Source organism: Chiloscyllium plagiosum, unplaced genomic scaffold (genome assembly GCF_037043375.1).
Source record: "Chiloscyllium plagiosum isolate Xiang-an unplaced genomic scaffold, Cpla_swu_hap1 HiC_scaffold_28, whole genome shotgun sequence".
Classification (NCBI taxonomy): Eukaryota; Metazoa; Chordata; class Chondrichthyes; order Orectolobiformes; family Hemiscylliidae; genus Chiloscyllium; species Chiloscyllium plagiosum.
Window position 1 is genome coordinate 17,648,131 of NW_028270166.1, and position 21,418 is coordinate 17,669,548.

At 40.4% G+C, this 21,418-nt stretch overlaps 1 protein-coding gene across 1 annotated transcript; it reads right to left on the minus strand.

Moving 5' to 3' along the window:
• Nucleotides 1–105: 105 nt before the first annotated feature.
• Nucleotides 106–13,031, minus strand: LOC122565363 (cold-inducible RNA-binding protein B-like). The gene is made up of 7 exons (XM_043721250.2): nt 12,875–13,031; nt 7,959–8,062; nt 6,190–6,293; nt 3,684–3,816; nt 2,923–2,971; nt 2,772–2,845; nt 106–834 (listed from the first exon to the last, which is right to left on the minus strand). Exons 2-7 carry the CDS (start codon nt 8,056–8,058, stop codon nt 821–823), a joined length of 474 nt encoding a protein of 157 aa, XP_043577185.1. The 5' UTR covers nt 8,059–8,062; nt 12,875–13,031; the 3' UTR covers nt 106–820.
• Between the last annotated feature and the right edge of the window lie 8,387 nt (nt 13,032–21,418).

Here is a 21,418-nt window from a genome sequence, read left to right on the forward strand (position 1 = left end):
CACTCAATATCCAATTCCAGTTGCTGCATTTTATCCAAATTGGATGAACTTCAGTTAACAGGGTTCACTGTAACACTTATGGTTGATTAAACGCAACAAGAGATCTTTGGGCAAGGTTCTTTAATCAGTTTCCAAAAAGCCAAGTTTATACAAAAAAATTGTTGCATCCTTGCACACGAAATACAGCACGAACAAATGGCCAACTTTACCAGTATATAATCTTTCAAAAACAAGCCTCCTATATTAGATCGAAAATGAATGTTTTTCTGTAAATTGTATGTTAACAGACTCAAGTACAAAATATTCAAGATCCAGCAGTTTGAACATTCCACTGCAAGTTACTTTTTAAATGACAGGCAGAATGACTGAATGCTGATTTACCATCAGGAAATCAATCTGCATATAATTGTATTTCAAAATTAGCTTGAAAAGTCAATACTCTGCAGCATGCATAGCTTTTGTGATCTAGCTCAAATTGGTGGGTTTTTTTGTGGCTAGAGGGGAAGAAAAAGAGAAATATCACAAAACTGCAAAAAAAATCTGCAGGACTGAGAGCAAAACTGATTGAGGATTTCAACAAGATGAAAGTTAGAGCAAGTCTGTTCTTTACAGGTTTAGACCTGAAAGTGAAAACCTTTCAAAATAAATAGGCTGAATAGGTCTTTTTTGACCTAAAAGTAAATGCACATTCAAGTCAGAAACTATCAGACTGTCAATTTTGATAATATTAAAACAGACAACAAGTTCAGAAGACAACTGCTTTCTGTAGTTCCAAAACTCAAGGGCCAAAAGGAGGATGATCTTGATTCAAGGAGATTGATTATTCGTTTGTAGCTGGAGGAGGAGAAGCAGGCACAATGTAAAGAATTTGTAATACATTTTCAATTCAGCTTCTCCACATACTATCAGATTGTAACAATAGTAACTGATTAGCACACACTTCCTTCTTTAATACCATTCACTCTAAGCACAAAATGCATGAAGTGCTAGTACAAGTAAAGCACAAACTTAAATAGATTCAAAACAAGCAACTGGACAGGCAGCGCAAAATTCCAATTCCAAATTAGGACTCATTCTATTTCAACTGACAAGATCATATGTTTGCCAAATATTGGATGAACATTTTATTCCTAGTATCTTTTTCTTGGGGTTACAGTTAAAAAAAAAGTCAAAACGGGTAAAAGGAGGCAAAGGAAGAAAAGCTAGCACCCACCTCTTAAATCTTGATAGAGAAGGCCACTGAAAGATTCTAAGCCAACTTCCACAACCAAAATAATTTTCTTTCATTACAGTGAAGTTGTAGACAGAAATATATGACGATAGAAACTGAGATACCGAGAGAAACAAAGCTGAATGATCTCCAATAATGTTGCTTCCAGAAAATAAGGGCGAAACGAATGCCTTTTGAGCTCATTAGTGATGCCATACGCTAGGTATGGATAATCTCGAGCTTCCGGACCTCAGTCGAGGTGGAGGGTTGTTACTGCTACAGCACTAATAATGCCCGTATAAAAAAAGTCAGCAAAGTGCTTTGCTGTTTATATACAGGCAATTCATTGATAGGACTGGTAGACCCATTCCTAAAGCACCATGAAACATGAAGCAGAAAAGATTTCACAGAATCATCTTCCTCTCCCTTCAATTAATGCTGACTGAAAAAGCACATTGCGGGAGTTCAGCCACTAATGGCAGAAGCAGTGGTCTCAAGTATAATTCATGAGAAAATGATGCTTCAAAATCTGTCATCAAGACAAGCAATAGGTTCATATTAATAATTTCTTCAGCCCGGAGGACAGTTGAAAAACAAAACTCCAAGTAAACTTCAAGCTGATGCTATACAATTTTCTGAACTTGTGTTATTTAGTTTACAAAACTGCAGAAAGATTACTCTAGGAAAGTGAGATGAGCGTTTTTTTTCCTGCAACTAGGAGCGCTCCATTTAGCCAGTTGTTAGAAGTGAACTTAGATGACCAAATAGGAAAGAGATAATGGAAAATTTAGATGCATAAAATCCCAATTATCCAATCTAAATTTTAGATTTCATATTTTGAATCTAAAGTAAGTCTGTAGAGTTAACCTGTTACATAATCACAAGCCCAAACATTTTTTTGGAAAGATTGAAGTCTATTAGACATGAAATTTTACAAAATAGGTTTAAGAAAGAAAAGTTTTAAAAATGAAATATTATTGCTGTAAAAACTAAATTACATTAACATGAAATAAGATTCAAAACAAATATAACTTTTGCTCACACCACCAGAATTGACATCTCTCCCTTATATAGTAGAAAGTGAGGACTGCAGATGCTGGAGATCAGAGTTGAGAGCATGGTGCTGGAAAAGCACGGATGCTGCCTGACCCTCTGAGGAGCAGGTGAATCGACGTTTTGGGCATAAGATCTTCATCAGGAATGACTGATAAAGGCCTTATGCCCGAAAAATTGATTTCCCCTGCTCCTTGGATACTGCCTGACCTGCTGAGTTTTCCCAGCACCATACACCCCCCCCCCCCCCGACTCTGATCTCCAGTCCGTACTGTCCACTAGTTGATTTTAGCTTTATTGCAAAGCCTCTTCCAAGGAGGCCTACCTTGGAGAAGTTCTCCTCCTCTCTCTACAAGAATCTTAGTGAGTCCCTCTCCCACTGTACCACATTTCTAGACTCTGATGAGCTATGAAGTTTTTAAAATACATGATTAAATGGTTAAGTTACATAACAAACTATCTTAAGCTGAATGATTTTCAACCTTCTAGTCCCTATGCACATACTTACCATAACTATCATAATCATCTCGGTACGACCTTCCAACTGAACTGTTATAGCCATAGCTGCTCGAATTTTGACTCCTGAAATAAAAATAAAGAGCTTACCGACATGTAATACAAAACAGACTTACTGATATGTGGCAAAGCAATATATTTACCTATTATAGTAGTCATTTCTGTAATTGCTTCGCCCACTTCTGTCACCATCTATTGAAAGATTCAGCAAGTTAGCCTTTAAGAGCGTTGAAGCAGGTTGAAAGTCGTAAGTTAGCATCTTAAATATTTTAAAATTTTCTTCTTATACATATGAATTAATGCAGTTCTTACAATGGTGAGTGAAACGACACGGATCTGCAATATGCTTATCTGCTGAACGTTTGGTATATCACTGATATAAAAGCTTTATTGCTGAACATTAGCAAAGCTGCACTTGTTACTCAGTGTCTATGCAGAAACTGGCACATATGTATGCCAGGACAAACAATATCTCGCAATGGTACGATGTTATCTCGTTCCATGGTTACCAACACAAGAGAATAAATTAACGTTGGATGGCACGGTGGCTCAGTGCCAGGAACCTGGGATTGATTAGAGCCTCTGTCTTTGTGGAGTTTGTGCATTGTGTTTCTTCCAAGTGCTCCAGTTTCTTCCCACACTGCAAAGATATGCAGGTTAGGTGGACTTGCCATGCTAAGTTGCTCATAGTGTCCAGGGATGTGCAGGCTAGGCGGATCAGCCTTGGAAAATGCAGGGTTACAGGGATAGGTTAGGGGGCTGGGGCTGGATGGCATGCTGTTTGGAGAGTCAGTGTGATTCAATCGCCGAAATCGACTCTGTGCACACACTAGGAATTCTTTGAATTTGCAACCACTATTATATTCATAAATCAGCAAAACCAGTTTCCATCATTATAGATCACCTCTGTAAAATCCACGACCACTTCTCCCACCACGGAATCCATAACTTCGCGACTGTCCACTTTGGTAATTCCTAGCTCGTCCCCCAGAGCCTTTTCCTGCCTGGTCTACTCTAATTTGCCGACCATCAATTGACTGAAAGTGACAGAAAAAAAAAGACCAATTGTCATAGCTGAGTAGTACTGGTAATATCAACTGAGTTGAAGTTACAGTACTTAAAATTTGCTTTCCTTATATATTGAATTTAAAATGAACTTCTTTCACTTAAGTAAATCTGTTTCTTAATCTAAGTAAAGAGTAATAGAAGTTTGTAATCAAATGTATACCAAAAGATATAGAGTGGCTTGAGGCACTATTCATCAAGTTACCCAAGAACTATAAAGCAACTGCATGCAATCATTTTAAATCCAAGCTTAATAACAAGTCATTTAATTCTATCATGATTTCCACAATCGTCTGAAAGAGATACAACACACATTTGAAGTAGAAACAGAAATTGCTGGAAAAACTCAGGTCTGTGAACAGAAATCAGAGTTAACATTTTAGGTCTAGTGACCCTTCTTCAGAACCTACTGAAGAGTAACCCGAAATGTTAATTCCAACTTCTCTCCACAGATACTGCCAGACCTGCTGAACTTTTCTGGAAATTTCTTCTGTTGTGTTCCTGATTTCCAGCGACCGCAGTTTTTTTGGTTTAACATTTGAAGCAGAAATTGGTTTAATGCAATCTGGATGTAGACTTGGAACAAGAACAGGAGGGAAAATATTCACAGCAAAAACAATCTTCACAACTATAAGTATATAATGGCAAGTTCTGGACAATCTGGGAGACAGTTCATCCCAATCGTGACTGCACACTTCAAACTATCCTGTTTTTACTCTGACGCATTGGTCTTTGTTTGGCTTTGGATAAATTTCAAAGTTTACTATCAATGTCATATTTCAGGAACACTTGTGTAATTTTTGGTGATAAACAGGATCAAATTTTTTTTTAAATGCCCAGATCCAGAGTGGAGGGCTCTGAACAGATGAGTAGGTTCACAGAGTGTGAGACCACATGTAGTGGCAGCCTGGAGGAAATAGTGTATCACATTTACTTAAGACTGCCTTCTTTTGCAGCATCTGTTTAGTTAAAAGGACCGTTTCTGATACATGGCTTTCCATGCTGATGGCAACAACAGGATTTAGAGGTCCTACTTGATCACCTGACCAAGAGGGCCATTAATAGGACAGGCAGCAGCTGTGGAGGTAGGTCGCAGTGCCCAACTCCAAACTGTTTTCCATGGTTACTTCCACATGGGTTTCCAGGATGACGTAGCAGACAGGCACTGCTGGCATGGCAGACGTTGTAGTGGGCATATCACCTATCATCCCCAGAAATGTTTTATTCTGGTATGATAAGTTTCTGTTAACATTTTCAGCTTTTATATAACTGCCTCACTGGAGGCTAAGTTATTTGTGCTGAAGGAAGACTAGAAAACTAACAAGTGAAGAGAAGAATACACGACTGCATAGCATATTCAAAACGATTCATTCTTTACATATTAAATATTCACAATCAGATTTATTTTCAGGAATTGAAGAATTTGGAGGGAACATAAATCGGTAGAACTTGGAAGAATCCAAGAGGTCCAACAAAACATCACAGATGGAGTCAAATCAAAGTTTGGAATTTGGACCGATTATGAACATCAGAAAGACGAATGTAGTAAGAAATTTGGAAAAACAGTATGAAGTTTACAGTGAATGATGTCATACTGGATTTTGTAGACAACTGTCTATTTAGGAGAAATAATATCAGTAGTTGAAAGATATAATGCGGAAGTTAGGCAAACAATACAGATAGCCAGTAGTAACTTCTATGAAGGATGCATTAACAAGAAAACTCAAGCTTATAACAAGGCCTGCTCCTTCTATCTAATTCCTTGTATGCTTAAACCTGGGTGATAAATAAATATCTGTGGGGTAAAGAACAAAAATTAAATACATAGGCCATTACAGAAATAGTGAGGCATTTGAAATTCCAAGAGAAAAACATGCAAAGTGACATCCAGAAAAAGTCAGTCTTTTGGTAATAGCCAAGAGTTATCATCTGACATGCACGCACAGAAGGGTCAACATAGGTGGAGTTGGATTTTGGATGTCACCATAGTTGTAGATACGTTACAGTGGACGTGCACGGATTGTGCAAGATGGATGAGCTTGGCATATCATGATAGCAGATCTCCTGCCAGAATTGATTAAAAATAATCTGCAAACACCAGGCTAACCAAATGGTAGATAATTAGTCCACTAGTCAAACCAGTAACTAAGCAAAGAAACCAAGTTAATTCAAAGACATCAAATACATAATTTGGTGCAGTTATATAGTATACAATGGAGTTTTGGAAAAACACTTACAGTACAGAAGACTCATTATTTTCAGCATACCCCAGATGAAAAGTTCCATTTATTTAAAGAAAAGCCTACCATCTAAGCTTTAGAAGAGCCTCATCTAGAAATGTATACCTTTCCATTCATGGCCAAGGCATCTCTTGCATCATCAGGATTTTCAAAAGTAACAAAACCAAATCCTCTGGATTTGTGTGTGTCTTTATCTTTGACCACAAGGACTAAAAATAGGCAAGAAAGACAAAAGCATCAAAATTAAATATTCAGGTGAAAAATACAATGCATTTCTATGTTTTAAAATACCAGCTCAAAGTAAAGGACTGAGTCTCAGGCAAGATCTGTGACCATTTCTTGTCAGAAATCATTTTCGACATCAAATAAACTTGGTAACCTTCAGCAGCAGCACAATAATTGTCAGCATTTAGTTTACGGCCAATTCACTTCTCTTGTCATTTACTTAAGCAAACCCACATCCAAAACCCTTGGAGTCAAGTCTGAATTAGAGCAATGCTTCCCATAAATCCAATTCCATTTCTCGGTTCACCCTTCACCCACCCTCAATTTTGTAATTTTTTAAAACTATCTCCTTTTTCATGTCTAAGAACAATTCCAAGTTCCTAAAAATTCAACTGCACATCTGGCGTCCCACATAAAAACTTAGTCAGTCCCCGAGCCCAAAATATATATTTAGTTGTTTGTAGCACAACACACTGAATTTGAAATGAACCTCACAATCCTCTGAATCCTCACCTTTAAAATACCACTATTCTTTGGTAGATCATCCAAATATTCTTTCGACTTCTTCATCCCAGAATGTCATGCCTACACACTTCCAAAAATACCTTCAGAAAACCCATCTCTTCCAGCACGATCTAACCCCCCTCTTAATATTTCTTCTCTTTTCCCTTCTGTTCCGCTCGCAAGCCCTACCAAAAGCACAATAAATTAGGTTCTACAGCATAAATAACAAGTCACTATTTTTCAGTTCTTTACTAATTCATCCAAAGGATGTGGACATTGTCAGCTAGGCCAGCATTTACTGTCCATCCCTAATTGCCTCGAAGGGAGTTAAGAGTCAACCACATTGTTGTGAATCTGGTGCCACATGTAGGCCACACCAGGTAAGAACGACAATTTCCTTCCCTAAAGGACATCAGTGAACCAGATTGGGTTTCCTCGACAATAAACATTATCATTACTCTTCATTCCAGACTTTTACTGAATTCAAATACCACAACCGGTCATGGCAGGATTCAAACTCAGGTCCCCAGAACATTAACTATATCCCCAGATTAATAGTTTAGCATTAACACCACAAGGCCATTGCCCCCTTTAAATGTTGAATCGAGCAAGAACCCAGGAGCATGCTAGGGATTTGACTAATTACAATAGCTCTCAAGGAATTTTAAATTAGATCACAAAGTCCACTGCTGACTGACCTAGGAAACTCACTTGTATTCAAAAAAAAGTTGAAGTAGGAAGAAGACCATCTTCAACTGGATGCAAGTCTTCGAGGAGGACTCAGATCCACAATCTCCTTGCTCAAAGAAACATGGCAGAGAATTATAGTTGTTGGGTATCAATTCAAAATAAACAATTTTGGCACATGATTCCTCAATAGTATCTACCTCTTCAAAGAAATTGAAACAGTTAACATCTGATCTTTTAAAATGCTGACAATCTTGTTGCCTCAACACGTCTATATTTCATTTGCTTTTGCCAACAAATAACAGCCAACTTTGACAGCTCCTGTGCTGGTTATCCCTCCTCCAACACTATTATTTTAGACAATACACTAAATATTGTCAACCAGTAACAAAGTGTCAAAAAAAATGGCCACATTAAAATATCTTCAATCAAACATACTGTGCACACAGGAGGCTTACCATCACGAACCTCCCCATACTTGGAAAATAATTGCTCCAGTGATTGTTCATCTGTGTCAAAGTTGAGTCCACCAACAAAAAGTTTTCCTTCATCAGACATGGTGCTTTGAGAGAACAGAGACCACATAAGACAATGAAAATTATAATCTGAATGAAAAATATTGCTACGATTAAACTGCAATTTACAAGGGAGAAGCTATGCTGAAAATTAATTTAATTGGAAGGGTTTTTCTTTTTAAAAGCATGACTTTGGCAGGCCTCCTGCAGAAAAGATTTGTTAAACTTGAAAGGGCTCAGACAAGATTTACAAGGACTGGTAGGTTTGAACTATAGGGAGAGTCTGAATAGGCTGGGGCTTTAATTCCCCAGAGGGTTACAGGCTGAGGGGTGACTTTATAGAAGTCTATAAAATAATGAGGGGCTTGAACAGAGTGAATAGCTAAGGTCTTTCTCCCAGGGTAGTGGCATCCAAAACTAGAGGGCATAGAGTTAAGGTGAGAAGGGCAAGATTTAAAAGGGGACCTAAGTGGCAAAGTTTTTAAACAGAGAGTGGTGGATGTATGGAATGAGCTCCAAAGGCAGGTACAATTACATGTCTAAACGTTATCTGTATAGGTACATGAATAGAGTTTAGAGGGACATGGGCGAAATGATGGCAAATGGGAATAAGGTCAGTTTCAGTTATTTGATCAGCAAGGACGAGTTCAACTGAAGACTCTGTTTCCATGCGGTATGACTCTAATAGTCACGTCACAACGCATTTAGTTCTTTTATATAAACGCTAACGCTTCCAAGTACTGCGATTGCTGTTGCACTGGAAGGCTGAATTGTAACATTTTTGGAGACATAACATTTTTTGCATTTAGCAATGCAGCAGACTCAGATGTACAGCATAGAAACAAGACTCATCAATCTAACCCGTTCATGCCAACCAGATACCCTAAACTAATCTGGTCCTATTTGCCAGATTGGCCCATATCCCTCAACCTTTCCTATTCATATACACACCCGGTATATGTTGTAATTGTACCAGCCTCCAGTAATTCCTGACAGTTCACTGCATACACGCACCACCCTCTGTGTCAAAAAGGTGCCCTAAAAAGGGACCTAACCCATTTTTATCTTTCCCCTCTCACCCGAAACCGATGCCCTCTAGTTTTGGACTCCCACACCCCAGGGAAAAGACTTGTCTATTTATCTTATCCATAGTTAAAAATCACACAACACCAGATTTAATTGGAAGCACACTAGCTTTCGGAGTGACGCTCCTTCATCAGGAGCTTTGCTCCGAAAGCTAGTGTGCTTCCAATTAAACCTGGTGGACTATAACCTGGTGTTGTGTGATTTTTAACTTTGTGCACCCCAGTCCAATACCGGCATCTCCAAATCATATCTTATCCATGCTCCTCATGATTTTATAAACCTCTAAGGTCACCCCTCAACTCCAGGGAAAACAGCCCCAGCTTACTCAGCCTCTCCCTGTAGCTAAAATCCTCCAACCCTGGCAACATCCTTGTAAATCTTTTCTGAACTCTTTCAAGTTTCACAATATTCTTCTGATAGGAAAGAGACCAGAATTGCCTGCAACATTCCAAAAGTGATCTAACCAATGTCCTATACAGCTGCAACATGACCTCTCAACTACTATACTCAATGCTCTAAAAGGAAAGCATACCAAACGTCGTCTTCACTATCCTATCTACGTGAGACTCTACTTTCAAGAAACTATGAACCTGCACTCCAAGATCTCTTTGTTCAGCAACACTCCCTGGCAGAAAGTCAATGTTTGAATACCGCCATAGCATTTCAGTTGATAAGTTTGCAAAAAACAAACAGTTCACATGTCTCTTAGTGGGCAAAATGAAAACAGATGACTTGTGAGACAGGTCTCTTTCATATGCCATTTTTATTTCAGTGGGATAAAAGATTAAAAACTAAAACAAAGATGCCTTTAAGAGGTCTGAGTTTGCAGATTTAATGATTTTGAATGTTTTAACTGGCAGCCTGGACAGGATCAAAGAATATAGTGTGTAATATTCTTCTCTTTTAAATTGATCCTTAAATAGAAAAAAAGAGTACTCAGGTAAAAAGGAAGGAGAATCATTTATACATTGGAAAGTCCAAGTTATAACACATTAGTCATTATTAGTGAAAAGTGACAATATGCACCTTGCACATATACTGTTCACAACCAAACATGAATTCGTTAATAAGTGGTTCCAGAACCTCCCGCTCAAATGACGGAAGTTGTTTCACAATGGCCGAGAGGTGGGGAAGTCCTCACGTCGTAAAAAGGTTGAGCCCTATTTTTGGGAGGCATTGTACAATGGGCAGAAGTAGGGAGGGGGAAAGAGAGAGACAGTATATTCCTGTTAGGATGAAAGGAAAGGCTGGTAGGTTGAAATGCTGAGATGACGAGAGAAATTGAGGTTTTGGTTAAAAAAAAGAAAACATATGTCAGGTATAGACAGGAGAGATTGAATGGACCCTTAGAAGGGTATAAAGGCAGTAGGAAAGTAGGTAAGAGGGAAATCAGGAGGGCAAAAAGGGGACATGAGATAGCTTTGGCAAATAAGGTTAAGGAGAACCGAAAGGGATTTTATAAACACATTATAGACAAAAGGTAACAAGGGAGAGAACAGCCCCTGCTGAGGTATTTGTATCATTGATAGTCACAGGAGAGGTGGTGGAAGAGGGGATGCTGGCTAACTTGGTGCCATCAATTAAGAAAGGTGATAAGGAAAAGCCAGGGAACTATAGACCAGTGAGCCAGACATCGGTGGTGGGCAAGTTGTTGGAGGGAATTCTGAGGGACAGGATTTACATGTATTTGGAAAGAGCTGAAAATGTGTTGCTGAAAAAGCCCAGCAGGTCAGGTAGCATCCAAGAAGCAGGAGAATCGACTTTTCGGGAATGAGCCTGAAGAAGGGCTCATGCCCAAAACGTCGATTCTCCTGCTCCTTGGATGCTGCCTGACCTGCTGCGCTTTTCCAGCAACACATTTTCACCTCTGATCTCCAGCATCCGCAGTCCTCACTTTCTCCATGTATTTGGAAAGGACTGATTAGGAATAGTCAGCATGGCTTTGTGCATGGGAAATCATGTCTCACAAACTTGTTGAGTTTTTTTGAAGTAGCAACAAAGGATTGATGAGGGCAGAGCAGTGGACCTTATCTATATGGATTTCAGTAAGGCATTCGACACGGTTCCTCATGGGTGACTGGTTAGCAAGGTTAGTTCTCATGGAATACAGAGAGAAGTAGACATTTGGATACAGAACTGGGTGAAGGGAGAAAACAGGGTTGCTCTTCAGACTGGAGGCCTGCGACCAGTGGAGTGCCACAAGGATTGGTGCTGAGTCCACTGCTTTTTGTCATTTATATAAATGATTTGGATGTGAGCATGAGGTACAGTTAGTAAATTTGCAGATGACATAAAAATTGAAAGTGTACTGGACAGCGAAGAAAGTTACTTTAGAGTGCAACAGGATCTTAAATCAGATGGGCCAATGGACTGGAGAGTGGCAGATGGAGTTTAATTTAGATAAATGCAAGGTGCTGCATTTTGAAAAAGCAAACCAGAGCAGGACTTGTACACTGAATGGTTAGGTCCTGGGGATTGTTGCTGACAGAGACCTTGGAGTGCAGGTTCATATTTCTTTGAAAGTAGAGTCACAGGTAAATAGGATAGTGAAGGCAGCATTTGGTGTGCTTCCATTCTTGTTCACAGCATTGAGCAAAGAAGTCATGTTGTGGCTGTACAGGACATTGCTTAGACCACTTTTGGAATGTTGCAGGCAATTCTGATCTCTTTCCTATCGGAAGGATGTTGTGAAACTTGAAAGGGTTCAGAAAAGATTTGAGAGAAAGTGAGGGCTGCAGAAGCTGGAGATCAGAGCTGAAAATGTGTTGCTGGAAAAGTGCAGCAGGTCAGGCAGCATCCAAGGAACAGGAGAATCGACGTTTCGGGCAGAAGCCCTTCTTCAGGAATCTTTTCAGAAAAGATTTACAAGGATGTTGCCAGGATTGGAGGATTTTAACCAAAAGAAGAGGCTGAACAGGCTGGGGCTGTTTTCCTTGGAGCATCGAAAGCTGAAGTGTGACCTGAAAGAGGCGTATAAAATCACGAGAGGCATGGTTAGGATAAATAGACAAGGTATTTTCCATGGGGTAGGGGAGTCCAGAACAAGTCAGCATAAGTGAAGGCAGAAAGATGTAAGAGACCTAAGGGGCAACTTTTTCACTGAGGGTGGTGCATGTAAGGAATGAGCTGCCAGAGGAAGTGGTGGAAGCAGGTACAATTACAACATTTAAAAGTCATCAGGATGGGTATATCAATAGAAAGGGTTTAGAGGGATATGGGCCAAGTGCTGGCAAACGGGAGTAGATTAGGTTAGAATATCTGGTCGGCATGGACGAGTTGGACGAAGGTTCTGTTTTGGTGGTGTACATCTCTCGGGCTCAGGAAAGAGGAGATGAGCGAAGCGGAGAGAGACAGGACGGAGTGACTTAGTTTCCAACTGCGCCACAGAAGATGGAGGCGGAGGAGCGCACCACGAAAGCAGCGACTTCTCAAGGAACTGCAGACGGCCCCGCCCGCGGCCGCCATTTTACCACCTCGCCGCCATTTCCACCCTAGCGCCGCACACAAAAAACACCAAGTGGAGAAACGTAAGCCGAAACTGCCGGGCTTGAAATGTTTACTCCTAGCTCCCACCCCGAAGCGACATTTAGACACTAGCTTGTCAAAACGCTATTCAGGTTCCGCCTCTTTAAACAAATTAAAACTTTACAACACGTTCTGGGGACCACGACCTCTCCGAATAATAGTTAATCAGTTCACGTTCTCACTGAAGTCCTTCACCAACTCCTCACCCTCCTTCACTTCAAAATATCTCCGGCAGCAACTTCACTCACCGTATGTTATCGACCAACGACACACGAAATGTTTTATTTTCCCTGTGCACCCGACTTTGCCAACTCACTACAAAGCAAACAGCAAGACAGGCGGAGGCAGAGAAAAAAAATTCGACTGCTCTATTTGCTCAAAAGTGCGCAGACGCAGCGTATTGCTTTCCGAGCCCCTCGTCGTGAGCAGACACAGACTCCCAGCGGTGCGCAGGCGCAGCGTATTGATTTCCGAGTCCCTCGTCGTGAACAGACACAAACTCCCAGCAGTGCGCAGGCGCAACGCATCGATTTTCCTTTCCCCGTACCCGACTCCAACTCTCGGCAGTGCGCAAGCGCGGCGGACGGACGTTTTTGAAATAAACCGTCACCTCTGGAGCCCGATCTATTTTGGGGCTACAGCGCATGCGTAGCGAGAAGTTTGTCGCTATTGTTGTGGTTGGAACCGGCAGTGCCGCTGGGAATGTTCGACATTTTAGGGAGTATCTATGAAGGGAGAAGAACTAAATTACGAAAGGTTAAGAGGTGGGCGGTACGGTGACTCAGTGGTTAGCACTTCTGCTTCATAAGACCAGGGACCCAAGAATGATTGCAATTTCTTCCTGTGTCTGTGTGAGTTCTCTCTGGGTTCTCCAAGTTCAGGTTAGATGGTTTGGCCACACTAAATTGTTCATGGTGTCCAGGGATGTGCGGACTAGGTAGATTAGCCATGGGAAATGCAGGGACAGGGTAGGAGAGTGGCTCTGGGTGAGATGCTCTTTGGACGGCCAGTGTGGACTCTAGCTGAATGGCCTGCAGTGATTCTATGATTTTATATGTTCTACCCTATGGTCAGGAGAGTCCTGAATTTGGAGCTGTGGCACTCTTCACAGTTGCTGTTTTACCTTTTTAAGTACATCCAAGTATTTTTTGGGGGAACTATTCCTGATGGCTCAGCTATCTTCAGCTGCTTCATTAATGGTCTTCCCTCAGATGTGGGGATGCTTGCCAATGATTTCACAGTGTTCAGTACCATTCATGACTCCTGAAATACTGAAGCAGTCCAAGTTCAAATGCAACAAGATCTGGACAATATCCATGATTGGGCAAGTAATATTCAAGTGCTAGGCAATGATCATCTCAAAAAAGAGGCAATTTAACCACCGCTCCTTAATAGTCAATGGCATTATCCTTGCTGAATCCCCCACTATCAACAGCCTGGGGACACCATTGTCCAGAAACTCAACTGGACATGCTACATAAACACAGTAGCTACAATAGCAGACCAGAGGCTAAGAATACTGCAATGAGTAATTCACATCCTGATTCTTCAAAGCTTGTCCATCACGTACAAGGCACAAGTCAGGAGTATGTTGGAATTCTTCCTGATTGAGTCATAGAGATGTACAGCATGGAAACAGACCCTTCGGTCCAACCCGTCCATGCCGACCAGATATCCCAACCCAACCAGATATGCCAGCACCCGGCCCATATCCCTCCAACCCTTCCTATTCATATACTCATCCAAATGCCTCTTAAATGTTGCAATTGTACCAGCCTCCACCACCTACTCTGGCAGCTTGTTTCATACCTGTACCACCACTGTGTGAAAACGTTGCCCCTTAGATCTCTTTTATATCTTTTCCCCCCTCACCCTAAATCTATGCCCTCTAATTCTGGACTCCCTGACCCCAGGGAAAAGACTTTGTCTATTTATCCGATCCATCCCCCTCATAATTTTGTAAACCTCTCTAAGGTCACCCCTCAGCCTCTCTCGCTCCAGGGAATACAGCCCCAGCCTGTTCAGCCTCTCCCTATAGCTCAAATCCTCTGCTCTGCCCTCATCAATCTTCTTTGTTACTTCTTCTAAAAACTCAATCAAGTTTGTGAGACATGATTTCCCATGCACAAAGCCATGTTGACTATCCCTAATCAGTCCTTGTCTTTCCAAATACATGTACATCCTGTCCCTCAGGATTCCCTCCAACAACTTTCCCACTACCTACGTCAGGCTCACTGGCAGAGAAGGTGCAGAGAGAGAGAGAGAGAGAGAGATCAGTGTTAACATTTGAGAGGCCCGTTCAGAAGTCTGGTAACAGTGGGGAAGAAGCTGTTCTTGAATCTATTCATTCAAGTATTCAAACTTTTACATCTTCTGCCCAATGGAAGAGGGTGGAAAAGAATATAACTGGGGTGGGAGAAGTATTTATTTATGTTGGTTGGTTTCGCGAGGCAGTGGGAAGTATAGATGGTGGCAATGGATGGAAGGCTGATTTACATGATGGACTCAGCTATGTTCATGACTTTCTTTAGTGTCTTGTGGTTTTGGGAAGAGCATTTGCCAAACCACACTGTGATGCATCCAGATAGAATACTAATGGTGCATCTATAAAAGCTGGCAAGAGTCCTTGTGTCCTTTCTTGACTATCACATTGACTATGGGTGGACCAGGACATATTGGTGGTGATCATCACTCCCAGGAACTTGACAGACTCAACCATCTCCACTTCAGCACCATTGATACAGATAGGCGTGTGCCCTCCACTCTGTTTCCTGAAGTCAATGACTAGCTTCTTCGTTTTGCTGACATTGATGGAGAGATTGTTGTCTTTACACTAAGCCTCAATCTCTTTCCTTTATTCTGTCTCATGGTTTTGTTTGAGATCCGACTTACAATGGTGATGTCATCAGCAAGCTTGTAAATGGATTTGAGGCGGAATGTGGCCACACCATGATGAGTGTATAAGGACTATAATAGGGGGCTAAGTATGCAGCCTTGCAGGGAACAGGTGTTGAGGATTATGATGGAGGAGATGCTATTACCTATTGTTACTGTTATGGATCAGGAGCTGAGGTTCCAGTAACAGAGTGAGGAGCCAAGATCTAAGTCTCTGAGTTTAGAAGTGAGTTTGTTTGGAATTATGGTGTTGAAGGTGGAACTGTAGTCAATAAGTAGGGAGCCTGACATAGGTATCCTTGTTATCCAAATGTTCCAGGAATGAGTGTAGGACCAGGAAGATGGCGTCTGCTGCAGACCCATTGTGCTGGTAAGCAAATTGCAATGTGTCAAGGCAATATGGTAGGCTGGAGTTGATGTGAGCCATTCCTGATTTTGCCCAAAATATTGATTTTCCTGCTCCTCAGATGCTGCCTGACCTGCTGTGCTTTTCCAGCACCACTCTAATCTTGACTCTAATCTCCAACATCTGCAGTCCTGACTTTCGCCTTATAGCCTGTAATGTCATGTAAGCTTGCCACAAACAACGGGTAGCTGTGTGGTTGGTCTGGGTCTCAAGTTTAATTTGGTATTGCTTCTTGGCATCTCTGATTTCATTACGCATCTGGATTTTCTATAGAGGTTAAGGTTGCACAATGTGTATGCCACAGACCTGGATTTCAGTAGGGAGTGGATCTCCTGGTTCATCCATGGTTTCTGGCTGGGGAACATTGGGATTAACTTCTTTAGCATACAGTCTTCTACACGCATACTAATGAAGTCTGTGATGGTAGTGGCATGCACGTTTAGGTTGGCTGTTTGAGTTCTTGAATATGGACCAGTCCACCGACTCTAAGCAGACATGGCTGGATGTGTGCTCCAATAATACTCAAGAAGCTTGACACCATTCAGAACAAAACAGCCTGCTTGCTTGGCACCACACTCACAAGCATACACTCCCTCCACCATTGCTTAATAGCAGCAATGTGTACTATCTAGAAGATGAACTGCAGAAATTCACCAAAGATCCTTAGCACTTTCCAAACTCAAGACCACTTCCATCTAGAAGGACAAAGATAGCAAATACATGAGAATACTTCCAACTACAAGATCCCCTCCAAACAACTCACCATCTTGACTTGGAAATATATTACCGTTCTTTCACTGTTGCTGGGTCAAAGTTCTGGAATTCTGTCCCTAAGTGCATTGTGAGTCAATCTACAGAATGTGTACTGCAATAGTTCAAAAAGACAACTCACCACTACCTTCTAAAGGGCAACTAGGGACAGGCATCGCTGGAAGCCAGCTATGCCTATGACTCACGAGTGAAGAACAAACAAGATTACCAGTATCCTTATATTTTTATTATGATTTCAGTGAATTGCTTTGGGCATTGGATATTTGAAATCAAAACAGAAAATACTGGAGAGTTTCAACATTCATGGAGGGAGAAACTATTAATGTTTGAAGTCTGATTTGATTCTTCAAGTCATAGAATAGGAATTGCAGAAAATGCTGGTACTTTGCAAAAGTAACTCACCTAGTTCTACTCCCCGGTTGTGTTTTCTCTGCATGTAGTATCTACATTTTGCTCTCTCCAAATAAATTCAACTCTCATTGGAAAGCCGTAATTAAATCTTCTTCTTGAACAGTATCATAACCCCTAGGGTTTGTCCTCTATGTTGCTGTTGCTTCACACCTTAAACTGGTAGGCTATGGTTCTCACCCTTATTGGAAAATGGGAACAAGTTTCCACCATCAGACCAGACCCCTTATGATTTTGAAAATCTTATGGAATGTCTTTGCAGTCTACTTTAGGAAAATAAATCTTAGTTTCTCCAATTTACCACTCAATGCTGAAAACATTCTCATCAATCCTGTATCATCAATAGCGAGATGAGCAGTATAGACAAGTTTTTGTTTCAAATTGTAAAGATAAAATATAGACTGGGGTTTCTTAAGGGTATAATGTTAAAGCTATTCCTTTCTTATCAATTTTACTGACCTAGACTTGGATGTACGGGACACAATTTCAAAATTTATGAAAAATGTGCACTATGAGAAAGATAATACCGGAGACTTCAAGAGCACATTGGAAGTCTGGCATAATGGATGGGCGCATGACATGAAGTTAAGAAGTGTGAAGTATGATTCAATTTATCAAGAAGAATGATGAAAAATAACGCAAAATAAAGGATGCAATTCCAAACAAGATATAGTGATAGAGTTCAGTGGATTGCTGAGAGTTAGTTTTCTGAGTTCGTAATTATCTTCTTGTAGTTATTTTATGATTTTGTGTCTAAAACCTAGAACACAGTGTGTTTTATTAATTGTTTGCTCAATCTGTCCTCTATGCACATATATCCTGAAGACCCTCTGCCACTTTCAGACTACACTGAAATGTCAGCCTAGATTTATATATGATGTGGAGCAGCTGGAGTTGGACTAGGGTGGACAAAGTTAAAAATCACATAACATCAGGTTATAGTCCATCAAGTTTATTTGGAAGCACTAGCTTTCAGAGCGCTGTTCCTTTATCAGGTAGCTGTTGAGCAGGACCATAAAACACAGAATTTATAGCAAAAGTTTACAGTGTCATGCAACTGAAACAATTTACCGTATATACCAGAGTAAAAGTCAACCCCCTATTTTTGTCCAAATAACCTGGAATTTTCCATACGTCGTGTGTAAAAATCGACACTAGTTTTTCACAGATAACACATCAACGTTAATGAGTCAGTATGCCGGCCATCACGTCCCGCTTCAGCTTTCCAGTCTGCCAGTTGTTCTCCTCCACTCCCAGTCTTCCAGTCCACTGGCTGTCGAGTTCTGCTCCGGGTTTACGGAATTACCGTAATTCTTTTTATTTCGTTTATTTATTTACAGATCAGTTGGGCTTCTTTTAGATTAGATTCCCTACAGTGTGGCTGCTAATGATACGGTATGAATTTTGACAGGCATGAATTTCAGACCCTCAAAAGTAGTATCCATGTAATAATCAATCCCATAATTTAATCTTAAAAAGTAGTGAAAAAATTCGACTGTTACTTGAATATATACGATATTTAACAAACCTAGATTGCTGTTAAGTCTTTAATCTTTTAGAATGGGTTGCAGGTTTCGGTTCATTAATATGTAAGAGCTTCTTTTAAGTCACATTCTCAAAATAACTTAAGGTTTTATTAAAAAAAGTGACATCTCAGCTCAGACATTGCATTAAAGGTGTGAGTTTACAGGCTGTATGTATCCCAGTCTTGAGTCAGACTGGTAGAGTCACACGCTCCCATATACACCCCCTCTCACAGGTTTATACTCCATCACACACACGCACTTTACCAAGCATGAACACACGCAAACACACTCAGGCACACTGATACTCATGTGTTTGCTCGCTCGTTCTCTCTCTCTCTCATGCACACACACACACACGTAAGTCTATGTGGTGAACTTACATTTGCTCAAAAAGCGCACAACCTGCAGGCAGTCAATCCATGCATTATTTTATAAATTCCACTTTGGAAATAGAACCAGTCTGACACAAGATTGGGAAACAGACTCTAACTTCGCACCTTTGAGCTGAGATATCACCTTTTTTACGTTAAAAATCACACAACATGAGGTTATAGTCCAACAGATTCATTTGGAAGCACTAGCTTTCAGAGCATTGCTCCTTCATCAGGTAGCTATGGAGATTTTTAACTTGGTCCACCCCAGTTCAACAGTCTCCTCCACATCATGACTTTTTAAAAATAAAACCTTAAGTTATCTTGAGAATGTGATTTAAAAGAAGTTATGTGATTCACATATTAATGAACTGAAACCTGCAACCCATTCTTAAAGATGAATGATTTAACAGCAATCTAGGTTTGTTCAATATATAATTTCAGGTGCATGACACTGTAACCTTTTGCTACAAATATTGTGTCTTATGGTCCTGCTCCACAGCTACCTGATGAAGGAGCAGTGCTCTGAAAGCTAATGCTTCCAAATAAACCTGATGGACTATAACCTAGTGTTGCGTGATTTTTAGCTAGATTTATATATTCACATCCCTGCATTGGGACCTCAACCCACAACCATTTGAATTAACAGATAATAGTGACCACTATGTGAAAGCTAATAGTACCCAAGTTACCATGTAACATTTATTGTTCTGATGTGATCCCCAATAAAGAAATAAATAATGCACACAGCTCTGATCAAATGAAAAGCAATGTTAGCAGTGGAGACTGACTGTATTACTCTGTACTAATAAAGACTGAAGCTGAACCCTATTTTAGAGAGGAAACGTAAATGGTTTTTCCTTATTTTGTTTAATTTCCCCTATAAATGTCTGTGTTCCATATACAGGATCATTTTAAGAACAAAAAAGAAGAAAGATTTGTATTTTTACATAACTCATTTCATGGTCTCAGGATATTCCAAAGCCCCTTACAGCAAATAGAGTACTTTTGAAATATAGTTACCATTTAATCGCAGGATATGTGACAACCAATCAAACTCTTGCAAAGAGTGGTGTGATGATGACCAGATTATCTATTTCGGTTATATTAGTTGAGGAATAAATGTAAATGTTGCCCAGCATACCAGGAGGAAAAACTTTACTCTTCCTTAAAATAGGGCATGAGATAATTCATCCACATGAAAAGTCAACTGATAAAAACTGCAATTTACAGTAGGTAATGCAAGTTCCACACACTGATTTGAAGCCTCCACCATAGGGTCATTGCTGGATACTGGAGGCAAATGTGGTGGGATGAAGATCACAGAGGGGAGTACTCACTATCGAGGGAAATGCACCAAGATTCCTCAGGCGGTGCCTTTGACCACAACCAACTGGAAGCACAAGTGTAGCAGATATATGTGAACACCATTTCCTGCAAGCTCTTCCGTAAGCCCTCACCATCCTGACTTGAAAATATATAACTGTTAGTGTTGCTGGGTCAAAATCCTGGAACTCCCTCCCTAAATTGTGGGTGTACCTACACCAAATGGATTGGAGTGGTTCAAGAAGGCAGGTTTCCACATAAATGCTACATCCTGTCTTCCTTTACCATCTTCTACCATAAATGAGCCACTGATAAAGGGTTTAAATAGGCCCTCCCTATCCTCTTTTCCATTGTCTTTTGAACAAATAGTCCTTTATCAGCCTATCCTCTTTGTTTGCAGGCTTTCCTAAGGACTTCCTAACTGACTTAACGAATTATTTGATGTACCCGGACTCATAACATCACAGGCTTCACAATACATAATCCACTTTGGCAGTTTCTTATTCAAATATTCCTTAGTCAAGTTCTCCCATTCAGGTTGATTATCTGCCATGATTTCACAGCAAAGTTTCAAAGCAAAATTCAATTATACAGAAATTTAAATGGTCTAATGAAATCTGAAAAGGTATTTGTTCGATTACCTCTATTCTAATCCACCTACTTGGATCCTCGTCGTCACGTGGGGCAACTTCCGTCTTAATGCAGGCTCAGGCTAGATTTTTGAGAATACAAGGCTGGTAGCTTTGACTTTAGAGCAATCTAAGGTCACTCCTTATTGTGGGTCACTCAGGGGATACTAATTGTTGTGTTTAAATTAGCACAAGATATGTTTACTTTGGATACTTGTTAAGAATCTCACAGATAATCATGTACTGAAACCATAACTTGAACTTTATTGCATGTACCAACTAAAATAGGACCCCTCAAGTAAGCAAGTTAAGCCTCAACTTAGTTACTACTTGATTAATAATGGAATTTAGCTATGATTTCAACCAATTTCATTTGTACCTGGATGTCCAGGATTTAATCCTTCTGCTGTGTGCTTTTTTTGAAGTTCTGCTGCTGGAGAATCCTGATGTTGAATTCTTA